The 20,086-nt window shown below is 41.7% G+C and overlaps 1 protein-coding gene across 1 annotated transcript in view; it reads right to left on the reverse strand.

Moving 5' to 3' along the window:
* Positions 1–515: 515 nt before the first annotated feature.
* LOC132247760 (gamma-aminobutyric acid receptor subunit gamma-3-like) overlaps positions 516–20,086 on the reverse strand; it is a 175,677-nt gene continuing 156,106 nt past the window's right edge. Inside the window, exon 4 of the mRNA XM_059720964.1 lies at positions 516–1,105. Coding sequence (XP_059576947.1) covers positions 1,016–1,105 — 90 coding nt within the window. The 3' untranslated portion in view covers positions 516–1,015. The remainder of the gene's footprint in view (positions 1,106–20,086) is intronic.

Raw genomic sequence — 20,086 nt, forward strand, 5'->3', positions numbered from 1 at the left:
CTAAGATTTGACTTATATTGTTCTTGATTTGTGCTCTTTAATCATTTTAATTAGGTATATGTATATTGGCAATTAACAGTGAGCTACATGATTATCACATGGTGTAAAGTTATTTCTTTTGCATACTGTTCAGTTTTACCTTTCAGTTTTACCTTTACCTTACCTGTTCAAACCTTTTCTGAAAGACTGAACTTTCTCAAGGAACTGGCCAGAGTGGAATTAACTCTGACAGAAGCTAAAAGCCATGGCAAATCTCACCAACTTCCACTCTAAATGCAAGACATATTTCTTTGACCAGGCATTCTATAACATAAACCTATGTCAACATCGTATTATACCAAAGAAATCCCCCAAATACTTCACTGTCTACATTTCTTTGCTCAGGAAGAAAAGAGAGAGCAAACACGTCAGACGATAGTCATTTTATTTAATGCACAGCTAAATAGTGCTCAGATACTACAATGATAAGTACAGAATCAGTACTGAATAATTACATAGCATATGAGGTACATGATTCTAATCTACGTATTCTTCACTTTGTTGTTAAATTCTTTGTTAAATAAAATTCTAAAATTATTTCAAAGTTAAATTTCTTTGTTTAATTTGCATCCCTTAGCATACAGGAAAAGAACTCATGATGTAGTGATGGGGGAAAGCATCTTTCCTGGGAATCTCAGACAACAATTATCTATAACTCCATCTGCTGATTTTTCCCCTGAACTAGTTGTAGGAGTGGCAATCAATCATTGTTATCTTTTCTATTATTTTTTTCTCCCAGTTGGCAATGTTGACTATTTTTGGCAAATTTAATTTAAAAATATACCTGCTGCTGAACACTTTGGAAGCATCCCTTTCATTTCACTGAGACATTGGCCCAGTTTTACTCTGTAGCTATTGAATCTAGGTTGTGTACAAATGAAGCGGGTTTTGTTTTGTTGTACGAATTGCAGTTACAGGCTTGCTTCCAGGATTGTATCCTATTTCTCTGATTAGACTGTTAATTTGTTAACTGGTACTAACAAGGAAGTGCTCTGTCCAAGGCAGTTTCTTCATGCCAGCTGGAATGACTGTATGCTTCTCTAGTGGCGGTCCTGACACCCCTGTCCTGTAGTAAAAGAAGTTACAATTCAGAGATACTTAGAAGACTACAGAAGTTGGGAATAGGAAAGTGGTCACTCATTTATCAGAGTTAGTGAGAGACAAATACCAAAGGTCTGTACAGGTTGCCTATTGCTCCACAATGAAAGTTTAGGTTTTGTTATTCTTCTTCATGTATGCCTATGTTTGTTGAACCTGGTGATCACCACATTGCCCCTGCCCCACTTCCCTACAGTCTTCTGCTCTCCCTCCTCCCTTCTAAGGGGGAGTGAGGAAGGGAGAGCATTGGCTCATGATAGCCTGCCCAGCAGCAAGTTGTCAGGGAGTCTAGGGCAGGGAGGAGAACCTTGCTGCTGCTTACCCACACTGTTCAAGCTGCAGCCCTAATAAGTAAGCAGGATGCAAGGAACAGCCCTCTTGCACCCCCATTTGGAGAGCTTGCCTTTGAAGTGTCTGTGCAGCATTAAAGCCAGAGGGCTGAAACAACTGTAAACCTCAGTCTGGACCTATTTTTTCCAGCACTAAGAAACAAATGCCTGTTCCTAGCCTTTGTCAACATAAACTGTATTTCCACTAAAGAGATACGCTATGCCAGCAAAATACTCTGAGGGTGCAGACAGAAGAGCAATTCCCTGCTGTAACTGAGAATGCTTTGCAGGAAGTGTTCTGAGTTACAATGATCCTTTGGAACAAGCAGAAGTTCACTGTTGGTTCCAGGGGGGAAGGGAATCTAGTTGCTGGCTGGGAGCCTATAACTGGTTTTCCCTAGCAAGGGCCCCTCCTTTTTCCCAGCCTGTCCCTGTTTCAGAGTGACAAGGGGGACAGGGAGCAGAGGAAGCTCATTCTAGGGGTTCCCCAGCCAGTGCTGGAGGGTGGGGTGGGTGAATTAATGCCCTGCCACTTCTGGAGAGGAAGGGGGCTCCAATACACCAGCCTACCCTCCAGCAGAGGCTGAAAACCCCCCAGACCAAACTCTTTGCTTCCTTTCCCCCCACCCATTCTGAAAACAGTTTGAAGCTGGCAGGAAGTGCAGATAGAAGTTACAGAAGTTTCTATGTTTTGAAAATGATTTTGCCCAATTGGTCATTTTTGAAGGAGTCTGCAACTGTGCGCTTGTGTTTGGGCATGGCCATAGACCACTTTCTGTGGCCAGAAAATTGTCACTTCTGTCAGCACCCTTAGTGAAGATGCAGCTTACACTGAAAGTAAAAAAGTTGTGCTGGTAGAACAATACCAGTACATCCTTTCTACTGTAGACTAAATGTTAACCTTATAAAACAACTTTTGTGACCAGGATGATCTTAAAATTAAAAATAAGGACTCATGTTGAGATAAAATCAGACCTGGCCCAAATACTAATTTCAAATTCAAAGCAGTTGATATATACTAATTGGTAGAGGTCTCTTGTTCTTCAGTTTGATCCCAAAACAAATCCTGAAGCAAGTACCATAAAAAAGAGACAGTAGTGGAAATTTCATAATAAACCAGAACTTGACATATTTCTAGTGTAATTTCTAATGTTCCAGTGCAGAATTCAAATGAAACTCCACAAGACTCTTTAAAGCTGCTGATCTAGGTTGTGACTCACTGGTTCAGTACTTTACCATGTGGCAAATTGCAGGATTTCTATATCCCTTCTCAGCTGGACAATTAAGGGAAAATCAGTATATTGCTGATCTTGCCCATGAAATGTTATAATATATATTTTTTCATTTGCGTGTTACTATCATTTTGGTATTTTTTACTTTCCTTCATGAAATGGAAGGGAAAGAGAATAATATCAAACCAATACAAAGTCAGACTTGCTTTTTTTACACACAAAGAGAAAATGCAGAATGTTTGAGAGATGTGAGGTGAATTAGATTTAGTTAGTGAGGTCATTTAGATCTCAGAAGAGAGATGATTTAGACCACTGATTCTCAATGGGGGTTCTGGGAGATCCTTTTAAGTACGCCATGGGGTGCATAATGTTATCACTATTAGGTGTGCAAACACCTACCAAAGGCTTTCTCCTACGACAAATACTACATCTGTTTACAAACTTGTACTCCTCACTTCAACCAACTCTGAATTAGGCTTTTCATTAGGATTAAATGCACCAGGTAAATCTCGAGATTTCAAATAGGAATCTGTAGTGTCAAAACCATTCTGACCTGCTGTGGCCCTTCTCAGCAGAAGGCTTGCTCTATTATTTTTCTGTAGTAAAAAAAAACCCACATGAAAGCTAAGAACTGACATTTTCCAGGGGGTGCCTTGAGACTAAAAAAAGTTGAAAACTACCATTCTATACATTGTAAATACCAAGGAACAGATATGTTCCTTTATGACCCTGAGAATCATCATTTGCTGATGGAGACATCTCATATTTGCTGTACCAGGCTGGGAAGGCACCTTGGTTATTGGTATTGGAGATCAAACTTTACACTTTTAACTAAGATACCATGCCTAATAAAGATTATAACAATATTAAAAATCTCAGTGTGCATGTGTTAATTTGTTTCTTTAAGTAAAGTCTAGGAACTACAAAAGTAAGTATTTTCCCCATAAAATTTCATTTACTGAAATGAAGATGAAGATTTACTGCACCCTAATACCAGTACACGTGTAGGCAGTGATGCTTTACTGCAGAGCTAATTAGTCAACTCCACAGCAAAGCACATATAGAGATGCACCCTATATGTGCTTTAAACAATTAAATAGTCTGATTTTTAAAAGCATGAACATGTAAGATTCAATTAGAAAAGAGCTCCTAGTATAAGCTTCTGAGTGTTCAGAACTTTTTTAATGTGGGGAGGACAAAAGAAAATTCTGCAGATTCTTGAAGCCCCTTCTTAAAATTTTGGCATAACCCAACTGAAAGCAATTCTAATGAGTTTTCATCTTCTGACAGAACTTGTATTCTGTCTGGAAATTGCTACAATTCTCTTTTCTCATGCTTTCTTGAACCCTCAGTATTTGCCAGGATCATCTAAAATGATATTCTATGTTATAACGCATAATTTATTGTGCACTTACTCTTCTTGAATTTTTCTTATAATTGAAATCCTAATTCTCATCCTACACCACAGGAATTTTTAGAAAACTTATTCCTTTTAAGAATACCTTATAATGAAAGCAGAAATTGAATCATTAAGGTTGGTGTAAAAATCCTTTTAAACTCACTTGACTTTTCCTCATAGTGGAAAGAGGAATAGTTTCCACCTTTCAAAATCACTCTGAATGTGTTAAAGATTATGTTTTTTCCCATCAAGTCATTAAGATTAAACATTATTGAAACACCAAGGTACAACAAGAAAGTAATCAAATCAGTGATAAAGTTGAAGTTTCCTAATGTAGTAGACAAATTACATAAATACAAGCATCACTGCTCTGATATAGTTAATAACAGTCAAACCATTAGTTTGTAAAATAGCCTATAGATACTTGATTCAAAATTAATTTATGATCAATAAATTCTGCACACAAATGTTTATTATCCCATTACAAAGTGTTATATTTACAGAGTAAAATTAACTTTGGGCAAAAAGCCAACAAAAGGTATATGCATTGCTTGAGTCTCACTTAGTAACAGGGTTATAGAACAACGGAATGGAAGAGATATCCTGTGACATCATATCCAGTACCCAGTGTCTCAGACAACCCATGCCATATAACCCCTTCCTTAAACGTATTAAACTTAGTCATAAAACTTAAATCTGGTCATTATGCTGATGGTTAGACTGGAAATCAGATGATTGTTTCTAATTTTTTGTACAGAAGGTGAAACTGCCAGTTTGGTCGTTCCTTTATTCAAAAAATACATTTTATTTGTTTTACAAACAGATCAATGAACAAATGGAATATTCATTTCAATATATATTTTATTAATTTGCACTACCGGTATAACAATTGCATTATCTTTACATCATTGACTTTCTGACTTGTTAGGATCAACTAACAGAGGTGTTTGGCACCTTTCAGAATCTATCCAGTATGATTTTGTGGTCGTTTGCAAGAGGTAAGTTACAGTAAACAAAAAAAAGCCCTGAAAGAGGGGAAGTGACCAAATACTGTAGGCCAGGGGTTTCCAAACTTTTTCTTATTGCATACCCCCTTCCAGATTTACCAGCTGCCTGCATATCCCTGCCAGCATACATTTTATATTTTAACCCCTTAAATGCAAATGATTATTATAATGAAAATTAAACCCACCATTACCCAATTTCTCCTGTATACCCTCCAGAGATGTCTTGTGTACCCCCAGGGGTGCATGTACCACAGTCTGAGAAACCCTGCTCTAGGAACTAGGCACTGTGATAGGTTTGAGCTCAGTCCCACCTCCTTGGCATCTTACTCTTACGTTTCAAAGAAGCTATGGTCTTTCTTGCTGGAAACTGTCTACCCCAAACATGTGACAATAGTAAGGCTAAGGAGACTTTCACAATTTCTGATTTGTGACTTTCTCACAGTCTATCTGGTGGTCTGCTTTCAGGTGTGAAACTTGTAACATTAACTGAAATCACCAGGCTGAAGCACAGGCATCCATTTGTGAACACTATATTTCTCTTTGAATGAAACAGGATTACTTCAAGTCCTTCTCTTTATATATTTGATTATATAGTACAATAAATGCACTATATACAATACACCCAGGAATATATATAATACATATACAATACACCCAGGAAGGGTGGCTGTGCCTTAAGGAAATGATCCTTCGGGCAGAGAGGGAGACGATCCCGATGCAAGGAAAAAGAGGGAAAGGGGCCAGGAGGCTTCCTTGGCTGACCAGAGAAATCCAGGGCAGCCTACGGGCCAAAAGGGGGGCACATAAAAAGTGGAAACAGGGAGAGATTACCAAAGAGGAGTATACCTCCTCTGCTCGCGCTTGTAGGGAGGCAGTTAGATGGGCCAAAGCTACCATGGAGCTGAGGATGGCATCCCAAGTAAAGAATAACAAAAAATTGTTTTTTAGATATATAGGGAGTAAAAGGAAGGCCCAGGGAGGAATAGAACCCCTACTAAATGGGCAGAAGCAATTGGTGACAGACAGGGGGGACAAGGCTGAACTCCTCAATGAGTTCTTTGCCTCAGTGTTCCTAAGTGAGGGGCAAGACAAGTCTCTCACTGGGATTGTAGAGAGGCAGCAGCAAGGCGCCAGACTGCCATGCGTAGACCCTGAGATGGTGCAGAGTCACTTGGAGGAACTGAATGCCTTTAAGTCGGCAGGCCCGGATGAGCTCCATCTGAGGGTACTGAAGGCACTGGCTGACATCATTGCACAGCCACTGGCGGGAATATTCGAACGCTCGTGGCGCACGGGCCAAATCCCGGAGGACTGGAAAAGGGCCAATGTGGTCCCCATTTTCAAGAAGGGGAGGAAGGAGGACCCGGGCAACTATAGGCCAGTCAGTCTCACCTCCATCCTTGGTAAAGTCTTTGATAAAATTATCAAGGCTCACATTTGTGAGAGCCCGGCAGGGCAAATTATGCTGAGGGGAAACCAGCACGGGTTTGTGGCGAGCAGATCGTGCCTGACCAATCTAGTCTCTTTCTATGACCAGGTTACGAAACACCTGGACACAGGAGGAGGGGTGGATGTCGTATACTTAGACTTCAGGAAGGCCTTCGATATGGTATCCCACCCCATACTGGTGAACAAGTTAAGAGGCTGTGATGTGGATGACTACACAGTCCGATGGGTGGCGAATTGGCTAGAGGGTCGCACCCAAAGAGTCATAGTGGATGGGTCGGTCTCGACCTGGAAGGGTGTTGGCAGTGGGGTCCCTCAGGGCTCGGTCCTTGGACCGATACTCTTCAATGTCTTCATCAGCGACTTGGACGAGGGAGTGAAGTGTACTCTGTCCAAGTTTGCGGATGACACAAAACTGTGGGGAGAAGTGGACACGCCGGAGGGCAGGGAACCTACAAGCAGACCTGGACAGGTTGGACAAATGGGCGGAAAACAACAGAATGCAGTTCAACAAGGAGAAGTGCAAAGTGCTGCACCTAGGGAGGAAAAATGTCCAGCATACCTACTGCCTAGGAAATGACCTGCTGGGTGGCACGGAAGTGGAAAGGGATCTTGGAGTCCTAGTGGACTCCAAGATGAACATGAGTCAGCAGTGCGATGAAACCATCAGAAAAGCTAATGGCACTTTATCGTGCATCAATAGATGCATGACGAATAGATTCAAGGAGGTGATACTTCTCCTCTATCGGGCGCTGGTCAGACTGCAGTTGGAGTACTGCGTGCAATTCTGGGTGCCGCACTTCAAGAGGGATGTGGATAACCTGGAGTGGGTCCAGAGAAGGGCCACTCGTATGGTTAAGGGCTTGCAGGCCAAGCCCTACAAGGAGAGACTAGAGAACCTGGACCTTTTTAGCCTCCGCAAGAGAAGGTTGAGAGGCAACATTGTGGCTGCCTATAAGTTCATCACGGGGGCACAGAAGGGAATTGGTGAGTATTTATTCACCAAGGCACCCCTGGGGGTTACAAGAAATAATGTCCACAAGCTAGCAGAGAGCAGATTTAGACTAGACATTAGGAAGAACTTCTTCACAGTTCGAGTGGCCAAGGTCTGGAATGGGCTCCCAAGGGAGGTGGTGCTCTCCCCTACCCTGGGGGTCTTCAAGAGGAGGTTAGATAGGCATCTAGCTGGGGTCATCTAAACCCAGCACTCTTTCCTGACTATGCAGGGGGTCAGACTTGATGATCTATTGAGGTCCCTTACGACCCTAACATATGTGAATCTATGAATCTATGAAATCTCCCTATTTTTTCTATTTAGTTTGGAATTTTCAAAATAAGCCTGAGGGTAAATCCAGAATAGTTGATGGTTACATTGCCATAGGTAAATTCCTGAAAGTGCCTCAGTTGTTCAGCATTATTCATGGAAGTTTAATTTATCATAGGTTGAGTAATGACACAGAACTTCAATTTCTAAAATAAAACTTTCTTTTATACAGAGAATTTTGTGTAAATAGATTTTATACAGAAATTTTGTAAGTCAAGCCACATGGACACAGATCAGGTTCCAGCTGTTTCCTCCAAACTCTTCCCTTGCACAACCAATACTCCTTTCTCCATGTTCCACAAGGGTTAATACTGGTTATAACAGACGTATGCACAACCATTGTTGTGAAATGAATGACTTCACATTATTTGCTTTTAAAAAGGGGAAATATTGCATTTTCAGTATCACATGAAATTGTATTTTGGCTATATTTACAATACATGGTGTTCATTGACTTTATGAGCTTATGAATTGAAGCATTTCAAAAGTATGTGCCCACACACACAAAGTGCACAACACCCAACTGTGCTGTGCGTAATAAACATTTTATTAGCAAATAGTTTGTATGAAGCTCCAGCAACCTTATTATGTCAATAGTCTGAAGCATCAATGAACTCCTAATAGACCACAACAACAGTATAATGATGACTTATATAAGATACATAGGTGTTTAGGGCCAAAGGGGACCAATGTGACTCACTGAGTCAGACCTGCTACAGAAACTGACTGCAGAGCTCCTCTCAGTCATTTCTGGAATAAGTCTGCAAGTTCAATGTGAGCAATAGCATTTTTTAAGAAAGATATTTAGCTTTAATTTAACTCTTGTGATAGCGAATACACCACATCCTAGATGAGTTTTCCAACAGTTAATTACTTTCATCCTTAAAATTTTGTGCTTCATTTCTAGTCTGAATTTGACTCTTCCAATGTGTCTTTTGCCAGTAGGTTAAAGAGCCCTCTGCTTTCAGAAATCTTTTTCTCATTTAAAGATATGTAGGGTTTGTGATAAAATCTCTTAAATTTCTTGCAGATAAAACTGAATAGACTAAACTTACAGATTTCATTATAAATCATGTTTTACAGTGCTAAGATCATTCCAACACATTTCTGAACCTTTTCCTAGTTTTCAACATCATTCTTCCAAGTGTGAAACCCAGTACTGGGAAATGTATTCCAAAAATAGCTTTACTTATGTTGTATGTAGAATTTATGCCCCATTCCTGCTCCTATTTGATATGCTCTAGCCTTTGCGTCCAAGAATCACATTTGCCTATTTGACTATAGCATCACAGTGACAGCTCACGCTCAAAAATGTAATGCTGAATATGTCCTTTTTGATGGCTAGAAAATGGTATTTAGAGGTTTGCTTTTGGGAATTGGCTTGTAGGAATAGTAGATATACATTAGAACAATGGCTCAGGGCAACAGCAAGGGTTAATTGATTTCTAAAAGCCTGTTTGTTACTGTTTCTTTAAGGCCCACTGTGTCTGGCACAGGCAAGCAGCAAGCAGACACACAGGCTGGGAAATTGAAGACATGTTCCGTAGTGTTCCACAATGTGAGATGAGGTGGCATTAGGTCACAGTGCCTAAGTACAGAGCCCTTGGGATTTCTGGTTTTGGGGAACAGACCAAAATAGGAGAAAACAGAAAGAGCCAAATTAGGATGTGTGTATGTGATGGATTTGTGAAACAAAGAAATATGCTGACAAGACAGAGCATGGACAGAATGATGACCACAGAGAGACCAATCAGCAATACCCAAAGGTGAAGAGTCATCAGAGGAGAGAAAGAATACAAAAGGAGGGATTTCAGAGCAGCAAAGGGTCCCTGAGACCTGAGGCCACCATGGACGGAAGGCACACCGCTAGCCTGTCTCACCTATCCCACTCAGGGGGCCTCAGCCTCTGACCTCCAGGCTGCTGACATCAAACATTCGAGACAGAACCTCAGACTGAAGCTCACATACTGGCCAGACAAAGCTTGATTCTGTGAACCCTGGGACTGGTAGATATAGAATTGTTTGCATTATTCTTATTTGCTATCACTGTGTATCAATAACACTTACCTATTATCAAGTGGAAAGGTCATGGTCAGTCTGAGGGTTTGGAGTCTGCCTGGAACAAGGTATCTGGGTCATAAATCCAGTGCCAACACTTTTCAGTGGCCACATCTACACAAGATGCTTACTGCACAGTAGCTCATTACTACTGTGCAGTAGCATTGCGTGGCACAAACTATGATGTGATGTTAGTGTGCAGTAGTAGTTAGCTACAGCACAGTCAGCATCAGCAGCAAGCTGTGCAAGGACACTACTTTGTAGTAACTCTGGTTACTGCAGAGCCATCTAGTACTTGGGTATGCAAGTACTAAATGACTGTGCAGTAACAACTGTACCATCAGTGTCTTGTGTAGACATGGCCAGTGTGTCTGTATCCTGTAATTTGTCTTCTGTATCATAAATGCAGCAAATATTCTTTGTCCATAGCTGTATAGACCTGAACTTGCTATCTTCAAATACATACACCAATGGTATGCAGACTGCAACATACCAAATACAAAGAGAAAGGTCTTGCCTAGATGATTTCCAACTTAGACTGATAACATACTGGAAAAAGGAACAAGCAATGACAGCAAAAGAGAGGCAATGTATTTTAAACACTCAGAAGTGATTTGTTTCCATGATTTTTTTATGTTGTGTCTTCTGCTGCTTATACAACCAGTATAATGTGCAGGAACCCCACAAACAAAATGGGTCCAAATAACCATGTTTACAAACTAGACATAATGTGAAAGCCTTAACTACCTGGGGCAAATCCTTGGGAAGTGAAGGGGTTTTGCTTACAACTTCTTTCAGACATGTTCTGCACTCTGAGCTTACTGACTTCTTAGGGTAGCTCTCAAATCCGGTGGCTGAACACTATCACTGATTACACTCTGTTTTCCCCTGCCACTCTATTTGGCACTGTGCAGGTGGGGCAAGTGGAAAAGAATTCAACCCTTGGGCTCTGGAGTCATGCCAATGCAGCAGCTTCAGTAGAAGCTGCATTGACCAGCTGGTGAGCTCAGACAGCTCACTGACGATGCACCATTAAGCTGTAACTTTGTTCCTTTTGCCTTCCATTCCCTACTCCTCTCCACTCCTGGATCCACCCATGCTAACTGCAAATTATTAATGCTCCTCTGGAAAGTTTCTAAGCATAGAATGTACCATTAGAAGGCTCATATGTTACTTAAAAAGCTATGACAATGTCCATACATTATGTTATTGATGGTTTATTTTCCAATACCTTTTTCAATAATTTCAGTTCCCACTTTGAGGTACAGAGGCAAGTTTGGCCTCTTTGGAGATCTCTTTGGTAATCTCTGTCATTAGATCAACTCTGGAGTAAAGCCTACTAAGTCAAGAATGGAGCCTGTTGAACTCTGCTGAGAAGGAAAATCCAGGAATATTGGGTAACAGGGTAGAAAAATACAGTTAGATGAACCAATGGAAAAGTACAGTTAGATGAACCAATGGGACTAGATTGGCAAGAGGGAAATTGCTATGGGATAGGCAAAGAAAAAAAGTGGTTTTAAGGTAGGCAGAATGGTTGAAATCATGGTGCAAGACTTAAGTACTATTCTCATTGAGCACTGATGATAGTGTGGCCATAATGTGGGCAAAGTTCTTGGCTTGGGCAGTGGTAAACAAATCGGTTATATAAATAAAGCTTTTAATGCCTGGGTGAATTGGTGGATTGTTGGTGAAGGTTTTAAATAGTACAGATGCAAGTAAGGTCCCTTGAGATAGGTCATTTCTTTGTTTTCACCATTGAGTCTGCTACTTGTATAATTCAATGTAGAATCATTGATTTTCTAGCAAGGATCATTTTATTTGTAGTAGCTGGTAATCTTTCATCATATGCTATATTTGTGCAAGGACCATCTGGTGGTTTACAGTGTTTTCTGACAGTTTACAAATACAGCACTAGTGACAGTGACCAGTCCTATTTCAAAGCCATTTTCAATGTGCTGCATGATGTTTAATACTTGACCAGTGCATGATCTCCCTGGGCAGAAGCCAGCTTACTCAGTAGGGTGTCCTTTGATAAACAGTAATGAATGGTTTAAAATAAGGCATTTATAGAACTTGAAAATATAAATATGACATAGTAGGGATATAGGTTTGAAGCTCTTTGGATCCAAGGGATCCTTCCCTGTTTTTAGAAGTGCTACAATACATGTTTGCCACTATATCGTGGGTATGTTGTATAGGGTTACACATATATGGCACAATTAGACTGTCCAGGCCCCTGTCATTGGTCCAAAGTATTTTATTTGTTCTGTATGAATATCGTCAAGGCTGGTGGCTTTCCCATCTTTAAGAGTACTCTTGCAGTTGTTAATTCAGCCATTGTAAAATGTGTCTCAAAATGATGAATGTCCAGTTGTCTTTGCTCTTGATTTGAACCTTGGGTTGTTTATTTGATGCTCTAACATTTTCCAGTGACATTGCAGATTTGTTCTTCTCTTTTGGGGTGTCAGTAACTTTCTGGATTGTTGTCAATTCTTTTTTGCTATTATGTGCCATCAGCAGCAGCAGCAATCCCTCGGTTTGAGAATGTTTTCTGTTATGTCTCACTCGTTCATCTTGAGGTGACTGAAGAGTCCAATCCTTGAGCCACAGATCGATCCACATAAGTTAAAGGGCTTTCTGTGAGGGAGAACAGGCTGCAGACTGGCATTCCCCTCCTTTTCCTTCCTCTGCTCTCTCTTCCCTGTTTTAAAGGCAGGATATCTTACTTCAAAAAAAGCTATTGCTTGGTTGCAGTTGCAGTGCCATTGGAGTTGGTTGGCAGCCAGCTCCTCCCAGCACTTGATGCTGGCATCTGCTTTCTTGCTGGCATTTGGGCGGTGATTTCTACATGTGCAAATACCATGTGTGAATGTAGAGAAAACTTTCAAATTACAGAATACCTACTGGCCTACCCACATATAAGGGATGCATGCACCAGTGAGGACCTTGCAAAAATGTAGATCAAGCAATAGTATGTACCTATTTCTGGGCCCAATTTTGAACATGGTGACAGGACACAAGAAGAAATAGTACTATTCCATCAGTCTGACAGTGTCTGAGTGAATATTGTCCCATTGGATGTGTGCTCTTTCAGATGCGATGAATCCTTTAAAGAACCCAATGTATTGCTTTTTATTTGCATCAACTCTGCTTATCTCAAACCCATCAACAGAAAGATACCTTTGTAGTTTTAATTAGATACTTGTCAGCATATTGAATGAATCAACAAAAACAGTTGGAGTCAGCAAAGTTTTGTCTTTCCTGTTTATGATTTATGCTTTAGACCAGCTAAGGGAAACAAGATTTGTTCACTGTTAGAAAGCAAATAGGAGCTAACCCAGCTTGTGGTTCCATAGTGCAGTAAACCCTAAAAATGCAGAACCCCACCCTCTCAAACACATACTCTTCCCTCCCCCTCCCATGACTCCTCATACTCCTTCCCCTAAACACCTGTAGAGGTCAGGGTACAAACTGATATTTAACCTGTCACTCTCCAGTGATACAATAGTACTTTTTGCACCTTGAAGATACAGTCATATTCCATCCTAAGCTGTAGAGTCATTTTGCTGACAGATATTGCAGTTATTACCTTTTCTTCATAAAGGGGGGATACACTTTATACAAAAAAACTTTCACCCTCTATTAATCTATAAATCAGTTTGTAGAGCCCTTTGGGGTCTCTGTGAATGAAAGGTGTTATATAAATTGGAAGTCATTATTACCAGGTCATTAGTGACAGAAATTCATTATCGTCTGATGGTAAATTGGTAGCCTAAGTAAAATGAATTGCTCCTCACTTCAATAAACCCTTTAATTTGTGGTCGTCTACACTGAAAAGGCACCTCTAAATTAAATGGAAAGGTAATGGTAGCTATGACAGTTCATGGACTTCCATGGTTCATGGAAATATGCAGCATTTTATACTACTTGAACCAGAAGGACTCCAAATTCAGGGAAGCCAGACAAACTAGTGAAATTCAATTCATGTGTGAAGTCACAGGATCTTCTGTTTCATTACTTCTTTCCTCATTGAACCTCATTAGGCAAATTCCATTTTTTAATTGTTGTATCACTCCACAATAGAACAAAAAAAGGGGAGAAATAAATTGATGTATGTTTTGGTAGTGCTTGGAGGTGCCTGCCCCATTTTGTTTGGCAATGCGTGTACATCTACAGGTAATAAACAGATCCAAGTGTTTTATGTGAATGGAGTAGGCAATTTGAAGCCACACTGATAACAAAAAAATGGTGATTAAATATCAGATGGTCAGAAAAGCTTAAGAGACAATGACCCGCACATCATGACGAGGGACATGCTCAGCTGGGATGGGCTTCACCTGTCCCCCAAAGGTAAGAGTGTGTTTTCTACTAGGTTGGCGGATCTCCTCCGGTGGGCTTTAAACTAGGCTCGTCGGGGGGAGGGGAGTACGAGGGCAGGGGAAGCTGTGGACCACCAAACCATGTGGCACCCACAAGGACAGCCCAGCCTGAAGAAGGAGAACATTGGAAACCTGAAAGCCATGGGGAGACCAGCACTACAGAACAGGTAAGAATCAAGAAGGTAAGAAACAATGGGCCCCTTGGGACTCGGAGCGGGGGGGCAGCAAAGGCACCAGTCGCAGGGCTCAAGTGCCTATATACTAATGCTAGGAGCATGGGGAACAAGCAGGATGAACTAGCGCTCCTGCTTGCACTAAACACCTATGACTTAGTGGGGCTAACAGAGACCTGGTGGGATTCACCCCATGACTGGGCGGTACATATTGAGGGCTATAGATTGTACAGAAAGGACAGGTCAGGGAAGAAAGGGGGGGGGGGAGGTTGCACTTTATGTCAGTGAGCAATATACATCAACCCTCATCAAGACAGAATCCAAGGTTGAGGAAGTAGAAGGATTGTGGGTTAGGCTACATGGGGGGCAAGGAGAAAGGGATTTGGTGGTAGGGGTCTGCTACAGACCCCCACACCAAGGGGAAGAAATAGATGCGGGGCTCCTGAGGCAACTCTCGGAGACCATAAAAGCTAAAGAGGCGGTAGTCGTGGGGGACCTAAACTACCCGGACATCTGCTGGGAGACGAAGACAGCAAGGTCCCATCGCTCACGCAGGTTTCTAACCTGTGTACAGGACCTCCACCTGACACAGGAGGTGCATGGTCCCACTAGGGGGAATGCCATACTGGATCTGGTATTGGCAACAGGGGATGACATGATAGGGGACCTCCAGATCGGTAGCCATTTGGGAGACAGTAATCACCTAATAATAGAATTCAATATTAGACGTCGAGTGGGTAAGGTAACTAGTAGGGTGAAAGTGCTAGACTTTAGGAAAGCTGATCTCAATGCACTCAGGCGATTAGTCAAGGACGCACTGAAGAGTAGGAGTTTTGAAGGAATGGGAGCCCTAGAAGGGTGGCTGTGCCTTAAGGAAATGATCCTTCGGGCACAAAGCAAGACAATCCCTGAGCGAGGCAAAAAAGGGAAAGGGGCCAGGAGGCTTCCATGGCTGACCAGAGAAATCCAGGGCAGCCTAAGGGACAAAAGGGGAGCACATAAAAAGTGGAAACAGGGTGAGATCACTAAAGATGAATATACCTCCTCTGCTCGTGCTTGTAGGGAGGCAGTTAGGCGGGCCAAAGCTACCATGGAGTTGAGAATGGCAACCCAAGTAAAAGACAACAAGAAATTGTTTTTTAGCTATATTGGGAGTAAAAGGAAGGCCCAGGGAGGAATAGGACACCTGCTAAGTGGGCAGAAACAATTGGTGACAGACAGGGGGGACAAGGCTGAACTCCTCAACGAGTTCTTTGCCTCAGTGTTCCTAAGTGAGGGGCATGACAAGTCTCTCACTGGGGTTGTAGAGAGGCAGCAGCAAGGCGCCAGACTTCCATACGTAGATCCTGAGGTAGTGCAGAGTCACTTGGAAGAACTGGATGCCTTTAAGTCGGCAGGCCCGGATGAGCTCCATCCGAGGGTGCTGAAGGCACTGGCCGACATCATTGCAGAGCCACTGGCGGGAATATTCGAACACTCGTGGCGCACGGGCCAAGTCCCGGGGGACTGGAAAAGGGCTACCATGGTCCCCATTTTCAAAAAGGGGAGGAAGGAGGACCCGGGCAACTATAGGCCAGTCAGTCTCACCTCCATCCTTGGTAAAGTCTTTGATAAAATTATCAAGGCTCACATTTGTGAGAGCCCGGCAGGGCAAATTATGCTGAGGGGAAACCAGCACGGGTTTGTGGCGAGCAGATCGTGCCTGACCAATCTAGTCTCTTTCTATGACCAGGTTACGAAACGCCTGGACACAGGAGGAGGGGTGGATGTCGTATACTTAGACTTCAGGAAGGCCTTCGATATGGTATCCCACCCCATACTGGTGAACAAGTTAAGAGGCTGTGATGTGGATGACTACACAGTCCGATGGGTGGCGAATTGGCTAGAGGGTCGCACCCAAAGAGTCATAGTGGATGGGTCGGTCTCGACCTGGAAGGGTGTTGGCAGTGGGGTCCCGCAGGGCTCGGTCCTTATGCAGGGGGTCGGACTCGATGATCTATTGAGGTCCCTTCCGATCCTAACATCAATGAATCTATAAGAGCTTTAACTCTGTTATGGGAACTCTCTGTGGAATATGGTGCTTAAATAGGACAAACTTACTGCAAACAGTTTATGAGGATGATTTATCATTCTATTTTTGCAATGGTAACAAACAGCAAAATAAGGTATTGCACTTCCCTCGAGCATAATTAGACTAGGAATCAAATTAATTTTGGCATTGAGATCTGTCTTACAGAAATTGATTTCATGTACTAGGAGGCAAATTAAGTTTAAAATAAAAGTGTATCATCTGAAGGACTAACCAGCTAATTTAATAGCTGTCACTTCTGGCCAAAATTGAAATACCACTGATTGGTACATTGTGCATTTTTAACAATCTTTACCATTAAAACACAAAAATATTTCTTTTAGGAGGCTAGATATGATGTAGTTCATTGTTGTTTCCCCAGCTAAGTCACAGTGAAGCCTGCTGATTACAAACCTTCCTGTGAAAAGTCTCATGTAATGCAACCAGTTACAACAGCAAGCGATTTCCCTACTCAGCTTTATTAATTTGATGTAATGAAAACAATCAGAACTACATGCAATGACTTATTAAATTACAGGGGCAATCCCTTATATTCTTTCATCAAATAGTGAGTATGGCAGCAGATCACCAAACGTGTTTGTATTTGAAAATCAAGGTGAAAACTGAGAAGCCGTGACCTCCAGAATGAAACATCAAGAAGAAAATTAATTCAGAGATATAAAATATATTTTGATAGAGTCACATGGAAGGTCAGACATGTAGAAGCAAAGAATGCAAGCCTTATCTGCAGAATGGAGCTCTTGTACTGAAATTTTAAAAAGGACATTGAGAAAGGAGGAAGAAAAGAATCACAAACATCATCTAGAAAATGCCTATGAGAAGCTTAATGAGAGAAATCTAGTTTATCAGAAAGATTGAGAGGTGACTTGATTACAGTGTATAATTACCTTCACAAGGAGAAAATATTGGATCCAAAGGGCTCTTAAATCAAATGGAAAAGCGTGTAACAAGAAACTATGTCTGCAGGCAAAAAAACAGACAAGTTCAAGTTAGAGAAAAAGCACAGATTTGTAATAGTGATGGTAACTAACCAGTGAAACAAACTACTAAGAAAAGAGATGGAAAGAGAGAGAGATTAAAAAAGAGAGATAAAAAAGAGAGAAATTCTCTGCCTCAGGTTGCCTTCAGAACAAGACCAGATGCCTTTTCGAATGTAATGTTTTAATTTAATATAAATTATTAACCTCAGTATGGAGAAAGTAGTTAAAAAGCTATAGAGCGGTGTAGTTAGCCGTGTTAGTCTCAAGTCAGGCAGAAGGCAGAGTAGATTTACACCTTATAGACTAGTTAGAGATGTATAGCATAAGCTTTACTTGATCAGATGCTGTGTTATACTTGAAATCAGATTAAATGATCTAATGGTCTCTTTTGGCCTTGAAACTCCATGGGATTTTAAAACACATGTCCTTTTTCCTATTTTGATTTCCCTTGTTACTTCAATGATAACTTGTGCATGTGGTTAAGGTCTATTTCAGTTATTGAATATTTGAGAGACTTTTCATTTTGTCAGTAGACTCCATATCAAATTTACTGCTTGTTCGTGTGTGTGGATACTTAACTAAATATAATCAAGATGCTGCTGCACTGAAACTTCAGAGCTGAGCATAGGAACATTTAGCGAAGTTTAATATCCAAATACAGATCTTGGAGAGAATCATCAAGGAGCACATCTGTGGGGGGCCTGCAGGGGAGATCATGCTCAGGGGCAATCAGCACGGGTTCATCAAAGGCAGGTCCTGCCTGACCAACCTGATTGCCTTTTATGATCAAGTAACTAAATCCTTGGATGATGATGTCACTGTGGACATATTCTTTCTAGACTTTAAGAAGGCCTTTGACACTGTCTCTCACCCCATCCTCTTCAATAAATTAAGCGACTGTGGCATTGATGCCTGCACAGTTGGATGGGTAAAAAATTGGCTGATGGGGCGCACCCAGAGAGTAGTGGTGGACGGGTTGTACTCAACCTGGCGAGATGTGAGCAGTAGGGTATCCCAGGGCTCGGTCCTCGGGCCCACACTGTTTGACATCTTCATTGGTGACTTGGACGAGGGGGCAGAAAGCACGCTGTCCAAATTTGCTGATGACACTAAGATGTGGGACGAGGTGGACACACTTGAAGAGAGAGAGAGAGACTGCAACTAGATTTAGACAGAATACAAAAAGTGGGCAAATGAGAATAGGATGGGGTTCAACATAGACAAATGTAGGATGCTGCACCTTGGGAGAAGGAATCCACAGCATACATACAAGCTGGGGTGTTCCCTTCTTGAAAAAAACAGAGACGGAAAGGGATCTTGGAGTCATTATTGACTCCAAGATGAACATGAGCCGCCAATGCCAGACCGCAGCCAGCAAGGCCAGCCATACCTTGTCATGCATCCAAAGGAGCATCTCAAGCCGGTCCAGAGAAGTGACACTCCCCCTCTATGCGACTTTGGTCAGGCCGCAGTTGGAGTACTGCATCCAGTACTGGGCGCTACACTTCAAAAGGGATGTGGCCAGCCTGGAGAGGGTTCAGAGGAGGGCCATACTTGGTGAGAGGGCAGCAGGACAGGCCTTATGAGGAGAGAGTGAAGGACCTGAACCTGTTCAGCCTCAGCAAGAGGAGGCTGAGGGGGGATGTGGTGGCTGCCTACAAGCTCATCAGGAGGGATCAATAGCAAATAGGCAGAGCCCTTTTCTCCCCAGCACCACCTGGGGTGAAGAGGAACAATGGTCATAAGCTGATGGAGAATAGGTTTAGGTTAGAGATCAGAAGGCAATATTTTACAGTTAGGGTGGCCAAAATCTGTAACCAACTTCCCAGGGAGGTGGTCCTCGCCCCTACCTTGGGCAAATTCAAGAGGAGGTTGGATGATCAATTGTCTGTGGTCTTGTGAACCCAGCATTCATTCCTGCCTGTGGCAGGGGGTCAGGTTAGATGATCTGTTCAGGTCCCTCCTGACCCTAGCTACTATGAAACTATGAGATAGACATTTGGAGGCTTATATTCATTTCAATTCAGTATTGCATAGGGAAAAAAATCCACAACTAAATAAAACTGGAAAAAACAAAAAGTAAAATAAATGTCTATCTGAATATTCTGTTCTAAAATAGTCCAAGTTATTAGTCCATGTTAAAATGTTTAAGTTATTATAGAATTGAAAATATATCTGAACTAGCCAATCTTAGCCTTTCCACCAAAGAAAGTACTAGATCAGAAATGATCTTTTGGATGCATATTTCTCAAAATAAGGAAGCCCTCAAAAATTCAGTCTGTATGCTTTCCATGTCTCGGATGTATTTATGGCAGTCTATTATCCAAATTAGCTGTTTGAACTTCACTCTGTTACAATCTATGACATATTCAATTTTCTGCCTTTGCTGCTTTCCACATGAATGGATTTTCTATTGTCTGCAACAGGTTTAGGCATTCTTGAACTGCACATGAATTTCTGGCACTTTAGAAAACACAAAAACATGTTCTACTTGATATTAACTTTGCTGTTTGAAAATATTTCCAAGGTTTAA

The sequence above is a fragment of the Alligator mississippiensis genome, chromosome 1, assembly GCF_030867095.1.
Source record: "Alligator mississippiensis isolate rAllMis1 chromosome 1, rAllMis1, whole genome shotgun sequence".
Lineage (NCBI taxonomy): Eukaryota > Metazoa > Chordata > Crocodylia > Alligatoridae > Alligator > Alligator mississippiensis.